The 13,292-nt window shown below is 46.1% G+C and overlaps 1 protein-coding gene across 3 annotated transcripts in view; it reads left to right on the forward strand.

The window, feature by feature from the left end:
• The first annotated feature begins 1,887 nt into the window (after positions 1-1,887).
• TTC39C (tetratricopeptide repeat domain 39C) overlaps positions 1,888-13,292 on the forward strand; it is a 119,409-nt gene continuing 108,004 nt past the window's right edge. Inside the window, exons 1-2 of one of the 3 annotated variants that reach the window (XM_009252292.4) lie at positions 2,082-2,398; positions 7,211-7,643. In XM_009252292.4, the coding sequence (XP_009250567.3) occupies positions 2,232-2,398; positions 7,211-7,274 (231 nt within the window). In that variant the 5' untranslated portion in view covers positions 2,082-2,231 and the 3' untranslated portion in view covers positions 7,275-7,643. Of the gene's footprint in view, positions 2,399-2,440; positions 4,094-7,210; positions 7,644-13,292 lie in introns of those variants that run through there. The other 2 variants (XM_002828115.6, XM_054537720.2) reach the window with 2 other exon arrangements.

The following is a 13,292-nucleotide window of genomic DNA, read 5'->3' on the forward strand; positions in this document are numbered from 1 at the left end:
GCAGGCTATCTCCTATGTCTGATATTTTGCTCTTGGCTTCTCTCCCTTATTGACTAGACTGCTTCAGGGATCTGGTAAGTGGTTCCACAGATCCAAAGTTCCAGCAGCCTGTAAGTGCATGTTGTCAGGGTGACCTCGGGCAGTGTGTGGCCAGGGGAGCCCTCCATGCCAATGGTCTCATGTGGGCCTCAATGAGCAGTACAGTCCCTAAGACCTGCGTTTGAGGGCCCTGCCCATCAAAACACACACACACACACACACACACACACACACACACGCATAAATTTATTAAAAAACATACAAGCACCTCCGTAACTTGGGATCTGGCATTCAGTGTTGCCTCAGTGGGGTGCATAACCCTCAACATCCATTCTCATGATTGATGCCATGCAGGCTCCAGGGAACGCTTCTTCTCATCTTTAGCTCAATGCCCTAAAAACAAAAGGTTACAGCCTCTCAGTGCCATGAAGGATGGTGACACTGCTGATGTTTGAGACTAACATTATGTTAAATCCAAGAAAACCCAGATTTTCTTTTAAAGGTCAGCTTGTCAAATCCTTCTTCTCAGACAGCATGAATGCAGTGACTCCTGCATTACAACGTACTGTTTCCCAAGGATGTGAATCGTCCATTTTCCTGCTTCTGTCAGTGTTCCAGTTTGTGGTTCCAGATGTACTCAAGAATTAGCATGGTTTTGCAACAGTTACGCATGACACTTAAGGAGTGGCAGTAATTCTTATTACTCTAAAATTTCTAGTTATAGAAGTTGAAAATCCTGTATGGATTTAGAGATTCTTATAAGGGATGGTACAATTTACAAAATAAGTAAAAGCAACTTACATAACAAAATTATTTTGCATTTTTCTGTAATAACTTATCATATTGGTCCCATGATAATGGATGACATAATGTTTAAAATTCAGGAGTTATTTCTAAACCTGAGGATTGCTTTCATTTAAAAAAAAATTCTGTTATAAATGTTTCAGCAAAGTTTCTCTAAGTTGAAATTAATAAACTACACTCTAAAAACGACAGCGACTCAAGGAAGGTTGTCCTATTTGGCGTTAGAACATAATCTTGATTGCAACACTACATTAAGAGATTTTGCTAAATTAGAGAAAAATAAATTTGTGGAAAAAACATAAAGATGATTTATGAATTGCTTGTCTCTAGAATATTAGGCATCCAGATATCACCAGCCCATCATCAGAACAGTGAGACTTCTGTGATAATGGTTAAATTCAGTCACTTTTGATGTTTTGCTGACATTTGGTCATATGAACGCCAAAGCTTTGCAAGAATAATTGGCAGTGTGAGAATAGAACACACTTTGGCAGCTGAATTTATAACTTTTAAATATTTGGTCATATGGCATATAGGCCTCCATTTCTCCTCCTGCCCATTGCGCAAATGTTGGTGGCGGGCTGGAGTGGGTGGTACCCGGATCGGAGGGGCTCTGCCTTGCAGTCCCGCAGCGCGGGGCTCCGGGGAGCTGCCCGGCAGGTCCCGGAGACCCCGCCCCCGCCGCCCACCTCCTCGGGAATTGGCTGCCCTGGTCCTAGGGGGCGGCCCCAGGGTCGGGATGAAGTCTGGGGTCGCGGGCGCGGGCTGCGTGGGGTTTCAGTCACTCGTGGACAAAGCCCGCGCGCTCGCATAGCGGCCCGGGCGGAGTTCCCCGTCCCCTTCCCTTTCCTTCCACATCCGCACGCTCGTTCTCCCTCCGCGCCTTGCCCTCCCCCCGACTCCCGGGTCCGGCCCCTTCGTGGGAGGGTGGGGCGCTCGGGTCTCCGGGTCTCCAGGTCTCGCGTGCGTGTGTCCGAGCAGTCCTGGGCGGTGGGCGAGGGCGCGGCTTGGGGACCCGGGAGGGGCCGGGGCGCGGGGGCTGCAGGAAGTGGAGGCGGCCGCCGCTCGGGGACCGGCTTGGCGGGGTGAGAGACACCCGGAAACGGATTCCGTTTCGGGGCCCGCGCAAGTCGGGTGCCTCGGAGGGCGCGAGAGGAGCGGGCGGGTGCTGCTGAGTAATCCCCGCGGCGGCGGCCGGACGTCCACCTCCCACGCCGCGCCGCAGCCGGGCCGCGGCTCCTCCCTCCGCGGTCCTTCCCTCCCCTCTTCTCCCCTCCCCTCCCGGCTCCGCTTGGCTCCGGGCAGGTAGAACCGGGCTCCGGGCGCGCGCGGGGCCGCAGCAGCTGCTCCGGATCTCGCCTCGGCCCAGCGCAGGGCCTCGCGCGCCCATGGCCGGCTCGGAGCAGCAGCGGCCGCGGCGGCGGGACGACCGAGACTCGGACGCGGCAGCGGCGGCGGCGGCGCCCCTGCAGGACGCGGAGCTGGCCCTGGCCGGCATCAACATGCTGCTCAACAACGGCTTCAGGGAGTCGGACCAGCTTTTCAAACAATACAGGTGACCCACGCGTCCCCGCTTCCCCAACCCGGCCGCGCGCACCTCGTGTCCGGCTCACGCGCCTCGACCTGCGGCCCCCGGGAGCCCCCTCCCCCTCCTGTCGGTCACCGATTCCGGTCCCCAGGTCTCCTCCCCTGGCAAGATCAGCCAGAGGGAATGCGCCTCTGCCACATCTCCTCGTCCACCCCCTACCCCCGGCTCCGTTGTCCTTTCCCTCCCGGGACCTGCCGCGCGCCCGCCCCGCGCGTCCGCAGTCCCCCTCTCACTTTCTCCCAGCCTTGCCCTCCCAGAGATGTGCCCGGTGCCGGTCGGCTTCTCTCCGCAGGGCAGCTGGCTTTGGGACCGGTTGAGATTTGAGGCAGCGGCGAGCCTGGGACCCGGGCTTGTCGTGACTGTGTCTCGCGTGCTGCCCCGGCAGCCTTTGTGACACCAGCTGCCTGCTCCTCGCGCCTCGCATGGCTCTGCATCATTGTGCAATTCCAGACGCTTTTATTGTTTGAAAACAGATACGCACAATTGCCTTGCCGTGCAGGAATTTAAAAATTTCAGCCCAACTCTGCCCACTCATCTCTCTGCCTTGTCTTCTGCAAACTCAGTCCTCAAAATGAGTTCCTGATGTCTTTCAAGCAGGCGTTATTTATTAAGAATTTTTCCAACGTAAATGAAGGAAGAAAATGGAGGGATTTCTAAAAAGTATGAGAATGGTAGGAAAACACGTGTGTTCAGTTAATTTTTTGTCTTTTAAAAAATAAAGCGAAAGAACTGAAACCTGGTAGTTTTCCTGTGGGAGTGGAAGGAACCTTCATTTCGTTAGGGACCTGGAATGTCTGTTCTTGGGTTGAGGAAGCAAGTTTGTGATTTGCCGTCTGATTGTTGACGAGCCTTAAGGATGTTGATTAGCAGCTTTCTCAAACACGTTTAGGGGCCACGTGCTTCACGCTATGGAGACCCTGTAGTTTGGTTGGAATGAAAGGACCAATGTACAACTGTGACCGAGAGGCAGAGTCTGTAAGAATGAGAATGCCTAAAGTCTCAGACCTCAGAGAATGGTGGTTTCTATCCAGCAGAGCTTCCGCCTTCTTAATGGCAAAGCAAGTATCTCACAACTGTGAACTTTTCACTAAAGCCCTTTTACTTTTAAATCGGTGATTTTTTTCCCCCTTTGGTCTGAAAGTAAAAACAACTTCGCTTTACTTAGAACATTTCATTTTTAAAGCATACAAGTCTGGTTTCAAGATGGAGTTTCATCAAAGGCTGTTGATGGGGGATTTAAAAGGTTTACTTGTCACACAATTTCTCTTTTGTAGTGTTTAAGAAGCCCTCAGGAAAAAAGGTATGAATATTTCCTATACCGTGCTATGATTCCTTTTTTAGACTACCAGTTTGTGTTGTATGAGAGAAGGATGGAGAGAGTTGTAGAGTCAAATTTACCCTTTTTAGTTGATGATTTAGGTACTTGCATATTTAAGTACTTCTTGCTTTGAAGTCTCCTGTGATATTTATCTTAATGGTCTTTTTTTCCCCTTCCTTTTCTGCTTTAGTAGGCGAAAATACTACCTTTACATTGAAAGCATGAAATTTTTGCATTATCTAAAAAATTTTATGCACTGTTAATAGAAGGCAGTATATGAGTGGTTGGAAAACTCTCTCACAGCAACAGCAGAGAGATGTCCCTTCAAAGATACTTCTCTGTGGGTGAGTGCGTTGGAGGTGTCCAGGGAATATTTACCTTGTATAGCTAGGTGCTGTCTGCTTGTATTTTGAAATGGGAACTGAAGGAAGGGAAAACTGTAGTACCTCTTTTCTGCCAAGCACAGTGCTAGACACATTCCCTTATATATTCTCACTATTCTCATGACAACAAAAGAGTGAGGTGTATCTTATCATGACAGTTTTGTAACGAGGGACATGAGACTTAGTTTTTACTGTGGACCAGGACACAAACACTATAGTTCTAAATCGAGGACTCTTTTCATTTTACCATTCTGCCTCCGTCACTAAATTTATGATAATTTGTCATCTGCTTTGAGACCTTATTTTCCAGCAATGTTAAAAAGCCCTTTTTAGAGATGGTGGGAGGGAAAAAGACAGGTAGACAGAGATGGTATCATCCTATCAGCTTTTCTTGGCTCCATCTGATTTGTTTGTGGTGTGGACAATCATTGCGTTCTTCCCACCTCCCAAAAGGTGCTTCTGATGTATGTTTTGGAAAGCACAGTTGCATACAGGTGTGATCATGGACCAGAGTCCTGCAACGTGGGTTCCAGTCTTACTTTCGCCACTTTTGTGGCTGCTGACTTTGGTTTCTCAAAATTTGCTTCCTTATCTATAAAATAGGAGTAACAATAAGAGTACCCACATTATCGTGTGGTGGTTAGAATGAAAAGAAGTAATCCATGGCCCCGACTAAGTGTAAGCACTCAATAAACCCTAGCTAGCTTCTGTACATGGTGCCTTCCCCGCTAATATTGTGCTTGCTTCTTGACTGCATAGTTCGAGTATAAGACACAATGTCCTGTGTGCAGGTAGCTTTTCTATTTAAAGTTCATCTTACGTATTACATATGAAGGATTTAAGATTGTGTTATGCATTGGGAAACTTCCCTTTCTGTTCCAAAGTTAAATGGCCTGCTGAAGGCTCAGCAATGACTTGATAAATGTTTGAGGAGCACCCCCCTGGCTCATTTTATCTACATAACAGGGATAGACAAATTACCCTCTCTGTCTCCTTTTTTAATTATTGTTTATCACAAGAGGACACCCTTCCTCTATTAGTAAACCTTCCAGAGTCTTATTGTTACAGTTTAACAGTAGAAACATATTTTGTATCTAGTGTAACAATATTTTTTATTAAAGCAAGAAGGTCATTTTCTCATGCCACCTTACTAGAATGGTGAAAGTTTATCAAGAGCTGCCTGATGAGAAATGGTTACTTTATAGAAACAGATTATCCTGAAGGCCGCTGTTGAATTTGTGGCAAGTCTGGATTGTATAATTCAGATATTATGCATATAGGAATTAGGAATAGATGCACAGTTAGAAGCCTTCTTTTGGAATATAGGACAGCTCCCTGGTTGGGATTTGAAACTGTAGCTGCCTTTCTGTTGGAACTATAGTAATAATGTAGCAACAAACTGCCCTTTGGTGGTGGTGAGCCACCATTATGCACTTTGAGGTGTTTTCCCAGAGGTTAGGATAGATTTGTCCTGCTCGAGGGCGCTTCTGCTTTGAACCCAAGTCCAGATATTTGTAAGTTCGTGATCTTGACCACCTGAAGTCAAGTTCCTGATCTTGGTCTTAGTGCCCAGTGCTCTAGTCTAGCAGCAGTCGCTCCCCCTCCACACACAGACACTGCTTCCCTTCCTCACTCGCTGTTTGCATATGTGACGTGCACTCAGACCTTTAGTTGCTCAGGCACATAAGATAGGCTGTGGGTTAGGTGGCAAAGACATGTGCTAGATATTTCGGTGTTGCAATGTAGGTGTAGGTAAAGCTGATGGTGATAGGGAGGCTGGGAGACATACGCATCGTCCCCTGGAGCCTGTGGAAGAAAAGAGAAGCAGTGTCTAACCCAGCCTGAAGGACAGTTTTGTGGAGGAAATGATGCCTGAGCATTATGATGGGGTAGAAGTGAATCAGTTGAATGAAAAGTTGGGAGGGGCAGGGCAAGGAGAAAAGGAGAATGTGAGAGGTGGTGAGGTTTAAACAGAAACCTAGGAGAGGAAACAGCGGAAAAACCCACGTGGAGACATGAAATGACATTGGGAAAAGAGTGGTCAGAACTGCACGCTCACCAGTATTACTAGGCCGTTGCATTGGATGGCTTGTTCTACGCTTATTTTCTTCCTACCACTGGTCAGTCCATGTTTCCCGTGGTCGGTGCTTTTCTCAGGTTTACTTTGGTGCTGGGTGTCTCGTCAACTCACTTTTCACCATGACCATTGTCCACAGCGTGGCTGTCACCGCCATAATTCACTCTTGGCTCCTTGGGATTTAAGGATCGTAATGTCACCACCTTTTTTCTCTTTATGACTTGCAATATTACTTTTTAACAGGACTGGCAGAAATGAAGCACATGGAGGCCTGAGGAGCATGAGACGTTTGGAGCTCCTGACCCAAATGAGCTTCGCAGTTCTTATTTCTGCTGGCCCGATGCTGAGCCTCCCTCCTCCCCTCTTGAGGTTACCAGCCCATCTCCCACTTTAACTCTTGGCATTATTTTTGATCCTAAGACTTCTGCAGTTTTTACCTCTGCCAGGGCTACTACCAGTTTCTGGCTGTAGATGTTTTAAAGAGTCCTACTTAGTCGTTGTCAACTAAAATAGGAAACACATATCGTTATTATGAATGTTTATTGGTACATAGTTGCTATGAATTGTGACACTTCCTTTTCCATTTTAAACTATAAAATGGCAAAAATGTATTAAAAAGCAAGAAAAATTTATGGTAAGTAATGTGAGTGTGCATAAAAGGAATGTATGGACCCTAAATTGTTTAACAAAGTTTTTGGCACATACGACAAAGCCACATGAGAAAGCCATAGGATCTGTGGCCTCATTTTGTGAGCAAGTTGATCACAGAGCCAGTGTTATCATACAGATGGTTCCATATAATCTAGGTGTTGGTAAACTATGGCCCGTGGGCCAATTCTAGCCTGACACCAGTTTTTGTAAATAAAGTTTTGAGACACAGCCATGCTCATTTGGTTATGTGTGGTCTGTGGTTGCTTGTGCACTACACCTGCAGAAATGAGTAGTGTCAGAGACCGTATGGCATGCAAAGCCTAAAATATCTACTCTCTGGCCTTTTACAGAAAAAGTTTTTTGACTTCTGAGAAAACCTCAGCGCTTCCTGGAAAAACTCAAAGGGGCTTGTAAGAGATGTTGAGTCAGCAGGCCTCTGAGCCTCTTCTTTGCCTAAAACCATGTCAGATTCTTGGGAGGACTGGAAGGACTTGCAGGCTGTCCATGTTTTCTAGACAATTCAGCTGCTCACAGACAAGAATGTGTCTCTGCCTTGCTCCTGGAGACGATAAGAGAGTCCACAGATGCAGAGATGTAAGAAAAGGAGAAGCAATGAAAAGCAGAAATGGTTTAAGGGAACTGGCGGGAAAGACAGGAAACTCATCTGTTGACTTTTTCCATCCTCTTCAACTCAGTGGTGTGTTGGAAAAAGGCATCTTTTTTCCTTCCCCCAACTATTACACTGTCTGAAAAGGTCCTAATTAAATATTCATTAAAGATTCATTTGACTTGAGATTCCTTTTAAAATGCAGCTGCCTATAGAATAATAGGAGAGTTTGGAGGAAATTATCAGGAAAAAAATACCTGTGCTATAGTGTATGTAAGTCTCTGTAAGAGTGTACAAGTGTACAAGAAACACTTGTACAAATACACAAAGCGAAAGATGTGAGCCTTTAAAAGAATGTGTTCTCTAAGTTACATATGTAGTTATCCCTCAGTATTCATGGGGGATTGGTTCCAGGACCCCCGGCGGATACCAAAATCTGTGGATGCTCAAATCCCTGATAGAAAATGGCACAGTATTTGCGTATCACCTACACACATCCTCCCATATACCTGAAATCATCTAGTAACTTATAATACCTAATATCATGTAAATGCTATGTAGATAGTTGTTATACTGTGTTGGTTAGGGAATAGTGACAAGGGAAAAAGTCTGCATATCTAGTACTAATGCAACCTTTTTTTCCAAGTATGTTTGATCTGCGGCTGGTTGTGGAACTCGCGGATACTGAGGGCTGACTGTATTGTATTAACCGGTTGAATGAGATTACCTTTTTTCCCCTAATTTAGTTGAAAGAAGCTATATTGAGTGAAATAAAGTTTTGATGAGGATTTTTTTTAAAAGGGAGAGAGAAGTAATACTGAAACATGGAAGCACTTTCTATTCTAGTGACATGAAACCACTTGTAGATCCCCAAATGTGGTATTTCAGGAGCCTAGACCTTTCGCACAGCCTGTTTTAGTTCCTGAAATACCATTTTCGCACCTGGTCTCCTTTGCCAAGGTAATCCTCCTATTTACCCAGCAGCAACAGTGGGACTGGAAGAGGCTACGAAGGACTCAGGGAGAAGAGAGAGTATCAAAAAAGTACAGAAAAGTAGATGGCTGTGTGGCAAAGATGAATTGATCTACTTCAAAACTGCCTAGTGCTAGCTCTACCCTGTGAAAGGAGTTGGGTTGGGTAGGGAAGAACTGGTCCCTGTCCTACACAGCACCTCTTTCAGCACTTACTCTCCTCCCAGCATCCACAATTCGCGAGGTTGCTGCTCATTCTGTAACATGGGTCCGTTTGGGGGTTGAATAGCCTTTGTGGGCTAACCTGAGGAAAATGCATTCCAGTTTCTGAACAAGTGACTGAGAATACATGTTTTTATATAAAATTATTCATGCATTTGCTGTGTAGGAAGAGAAAGTCATGCCTCCTTGAAGTGGATTTGATGATTGAGCTGAGGTTTTGCTTTTTTTCTTTCCTTCTTTTTTTTTTTTTTTTTTGAGACAGAGTCTTGCTCCATTTCCCAGGCTAGAGTGCAATGGCACGATCTTGGCTCACTGCAACCTCCGCCTCCTGGGTTCAAGGGATTCTTCTGCCAAGCTGGGCCTTTTCTTATGTAAAGATGGTTGGTGGTTTGCACCACCCTTTTCCCTAGCTGAGGTTGCTTTCTCCATCTCTTCCTTCTTGCTCAAGAATTTCAGAACACAAGAAATATGCCTACATATATCTAAGGTAGTTACTCCTGTCTTACAGGAAAACTCAGTAATTACAGAGAAAGCCCCTAGAGAGTCAGGAAGTTCATCTCTTTAAAAAGTCTGTGTTCACAGAGTTTCTGCCATGAACAGGACAAAGGTGAGAGGCAGGTCTTTCCGTCAAGGAGGCATTACTTCATACCTTTATTCAAATCTACCGCAAACAGAGTCACTTTAACACTTAGTCTTGTCCAAAGCTGTAATATCTGTGAACTCATTGGCTTAGGTGACTTTTTTTCTCGTGTACATCAATGTAAACACATAATGATAAATGTAAACACATAATGATTTCAGGTATATGGGAGGATGTGTGTAGGTGATACGCAAATACTGTGCCATTTTCTATCAGGGATTTGAGCATCCACAGATTTTGGTATCCGCCGGGGGTCCTGGAACCAATCCCCCATGAATACTGAGGGATAACTACATATGTGACTTGGAGAACACATTCTTTTAAAGACTCACATCTTTTGCTTTGTGGGCGGGCATTGAGCCAGCCCACAGCCCCAGCCTTGCCTGAACTTTTCTCCTTAATTCCCTCGCCAGCTCTGTGAGGGGTGCCTTTATTATCTCCCTTAGACAGAGGGAGGAGGAAGAGCCCTGGGACATGAAGTGGCCCAACTCGGGTCTCACAGCAGTAGTGGGGAGTGCTGGGGTTGAAGCTGGGCTGCCTGGCTCCAGAGTCTGGGTGTGACCATGTGCTATCTACCTCTCTTACAGAACTTTTACAGTAAAAGGATTCTCATGTGTCCTGTCAAAGCCATTTTGGGGCAGGTTCCTTCAGCAATATGCAGATTGCACTCTGACACCCAGAAGCTATCCATCAAACCCCCAGAGAGATCTGTCTTCAGGGGAGATGTCATCCCAAGCTTTAGGCCCTTTGTGGCTCCCAGTCTTGTGTAGGATAAAGCCCAGCCTCCTGGCCTGGCCTCCGATGTCCTGTGATATGGCCCTGTCTGCTTCCTGTCCTGCTCCCCTTGTCCCTTCCATGCTAGTTGTGCTGGAATATTTTGCATCATCCAGCCAGGTATATCTTGCTCTTCCAGACACAGCTCAGATTTTTAGAAAAAGGTTGTATGACTCCTCTGCACTCCGCGGCATCCCATCCTTACCTTTATCCGGCACTTGTGTTGCATCAAAATTGTTTACACGTCTGCCTGTCTGCATGAGAGGGCTGAGATGGTAGAGTTGGGTAATACCTGGACTTCCTCTCCAGGTGTTCCTGGCCTTCCTGAGGTTGCTGGAGTTATGTGGGGTCCAAGTTGTTAAAGGCATAGCAGCTCCCCTTTATTTGCAGTCAGCAAGTGCAGCCCAGGAGGCGGCTGCCTTGTAGGAGCTCTGAAAGCCTCGTTCCTCATCACTCCCTCCTATTCTGGTGGCATGGGTGTGTGTCTTGACCCAATTTGAGGTGCTCCAGACAGGCCCTAATATTGTTGTTCTGCTTCTCATAAGCAGTTGCCAGAGCTCCTGCCTGGCCCTGTCACTGCCTTTGCCTTGGAACGTCCAGGCTCTCCTGTGCTGAGTAAGGGCGATGGGAAGCAAAGCCGCTGCTGAGCCACATGCAGGTCTCAACAGTGCCATCACAAGGAAAGCTGGGCCCTAATGACACTCAGTCTGCTGCTTCCAAAGAGGTCACAGGTGTCAGCTGCACCTGGCCTGGGTATTGTAACTCAGGATGGCTGCTCCATGAGCTGTTCTCTACTCAGTGTTGTATGCAGTGACAAGGAAGCCAGCCCAACTGGTGGGACTTGTGCTTCTCCCATCTGATCCCTTGCAGGGCTCTGGGGTACCCCTAGGGGGTGGTGCTATGATAATGCTGTGATGTGATTTGCCTGCCTGGCATGAGAAAGTAGAAATTTAACTGCCAGACTCCAAAAGCCGGGTCCTGCGTTTCAGGAAGAACTGGTCTCTGGGAGAACCTGGTGGCTAGGAGGGGAAGCTTGCTAGAGCAGTGACTCTCGAGTCTGTCACACTGAATGCACCCTTTTGCTAATAAATATTTTGCAATTCCCCTTTTATGATTCTGAAATGAAATTGATAGATGAAATAACCTACTCACGCATACAATGTCTAAAAATCAATAGAATGCCCAAATAAAATTACATATATATATGTATTTTTTTTTTTTTTTTTTTTTTTTGAGATGGAGTCTCACTTTGCCTCCCAGGCTGGAGTGCAATGGCCGATCTTGGCTCACTGCAACCTCCGCCTCCCAGGTTCAAGCAATTCTCCTGCCTCAGCCTCCCAAGTAGCTGGGACTACAGGTGTGTACCACCACGCCCGGCTAATTTTTGTACTTTTAGTAGAGATGGGGTTTCACTATATTGGTCAGGCTGGTCTTGAATTGCTGACCTCATGATCCACCCGCCTTGGCCTCCCAAAGTGCTGGGATTACAGACATGAGCCACCACACCCGGCCTACATATATTTTTAAAGTGTAAATGCTCAGCACACCTTTATCTGATGATAAAATGAAGTAGTTAGGTGACTGCACCCTTGTATAATGAAGAAATTTGGATTTAGGAGAAGGTGAGAAGACGCTGCAGAGGAGGAAAGAAAAGAGCAGGTATGCTTTAAAATAAAGGAAGTAACAGACCAAATTTACCCGTAAATGTTAAGGAAAGGAGGGAAATAACCCTAACCTGCCAAGGCAAAATACTGGCTGTTGAAGTGGTTTTAATAAGAAGTGTGACATTTTTGCAATGAACCAGGCCTTCTTTGTCAGGACAGTATTAATTTCCTGTGTTAAGACATAGGATGTGTGCTGACAGAGTGTCTCAGAAAACATATCTCCCATCATTAAATCCCTCTGCACACCAACAATTTTAGAGACCATTGCCTTTAATAGGTGTCCAGGATTAGACGATGAATTGAAAAAATGTTTATAGGATAGTTGAGTGGCAACCGACTCCTGAGGACAGTTTCAGAGTAAGGTTGAAAAACAAGATTCAAACCCAAAATAAATAGTTGTTTTTTTGTTTATTTGTTTGTTTTGACACTCTCACTGTATCTCCCAGGCTGGAGTGCAGTGGCATGATCTCAGCTCACTGCAACCTCCAGCTCCTGGGTTCAAACGATTCTCATGCCTCAGCCTCCTAATTAAGTGGGTCTACAGGTGCGTCCCACCACGCCTGGCTAATTTTTGTATTTTTGGTAGAGATGGAGTTCTGCCATGTTGGCTAGGCTGGTCTTGAACTCTTGGCCTCAACTGATCTGACCGTCTCGGCCTCCAAAAGTGCTGGGGTTACAGTCGTGAGCCACTGTGCCCCGCCTCCAAAATAAAATAATTCTGACATGTCATTTTCATGACAGAAGTTTCAGTATGCTACGTATCCATAAGAATATTGGGTGGCAGAAATGAAATAAATGCATTAATGAAATGTATTTGTATGCAGGATTTCATGTATCTTCAATAATTTATTTGGCTTTAAATATATGAAAAGGAGCTTTCAGTATCACTATTAAATATTGGCAGGTGATATACAAATGCAAACTGGTTTAGTTGCAGTTTGTTGACAACTCACATGCCACAAGCAGTGTTGCTGTTGGTGACATGGTTTTCCATAATTGTAAACAAATCTTGATAAACTGTGTATTTAAGCAGTGTAAGGAGTATTTTTTGTTTCTACATAAATGGAGGTAGATTCTGGAACTAAATAAACAGTTTTTCATCCGTGTGAACTTTCAGGAAATGTTCAAAAGTTTTGCGGGACATGAGACAATGTGCTGGTTGATCTCATACATTGCAGGATGCCCTTGGGTCGTTGGTCCCATTCCACTACAGTCATCCTGTCACCCCAAAACAGCCCCACAGGTTTCCAAAATGTGTCCATTGAGAGGCAGTGTGCTTGGGGCGGGAAGGTTTAGGACCGGATTTGGTCTCTGTGGCTGAATCCCCTAGCCTGCTTAGAACAGCACAGTAGCGGGATATTTCTGCAGACAAAGTGGGGCTGTGGGAAGAGAAGAGGCTGCCCAGGCTGGCACAGCTGTGGCTGAAAGAGAGAGGTGGAGAAGGGAGTGTCTCTGTTGCATTGGTGACAGCAGGCACCAGGACAGAGGCCAGGTGTAGGGTTCCTTGAGAGGTGAAGAGCCCCTAGTGTTGGGCTCCGTGGGTCACACTGCCCC

This window comes from Pongo abelii, chromosome 17 (genome assembly GCF_028885655.2).
Source record: "Pongo abelii isolate AG06213 chromosome 17, NHGRI_mPonAbe1-v2.0_pri, whole genome shotgun sequence".
Lineage (NCBI taxonomy): Eukaryota > Metazoa > Chordata > Mammalia > Primates > Hominidae > Pongo > Pongo abelii.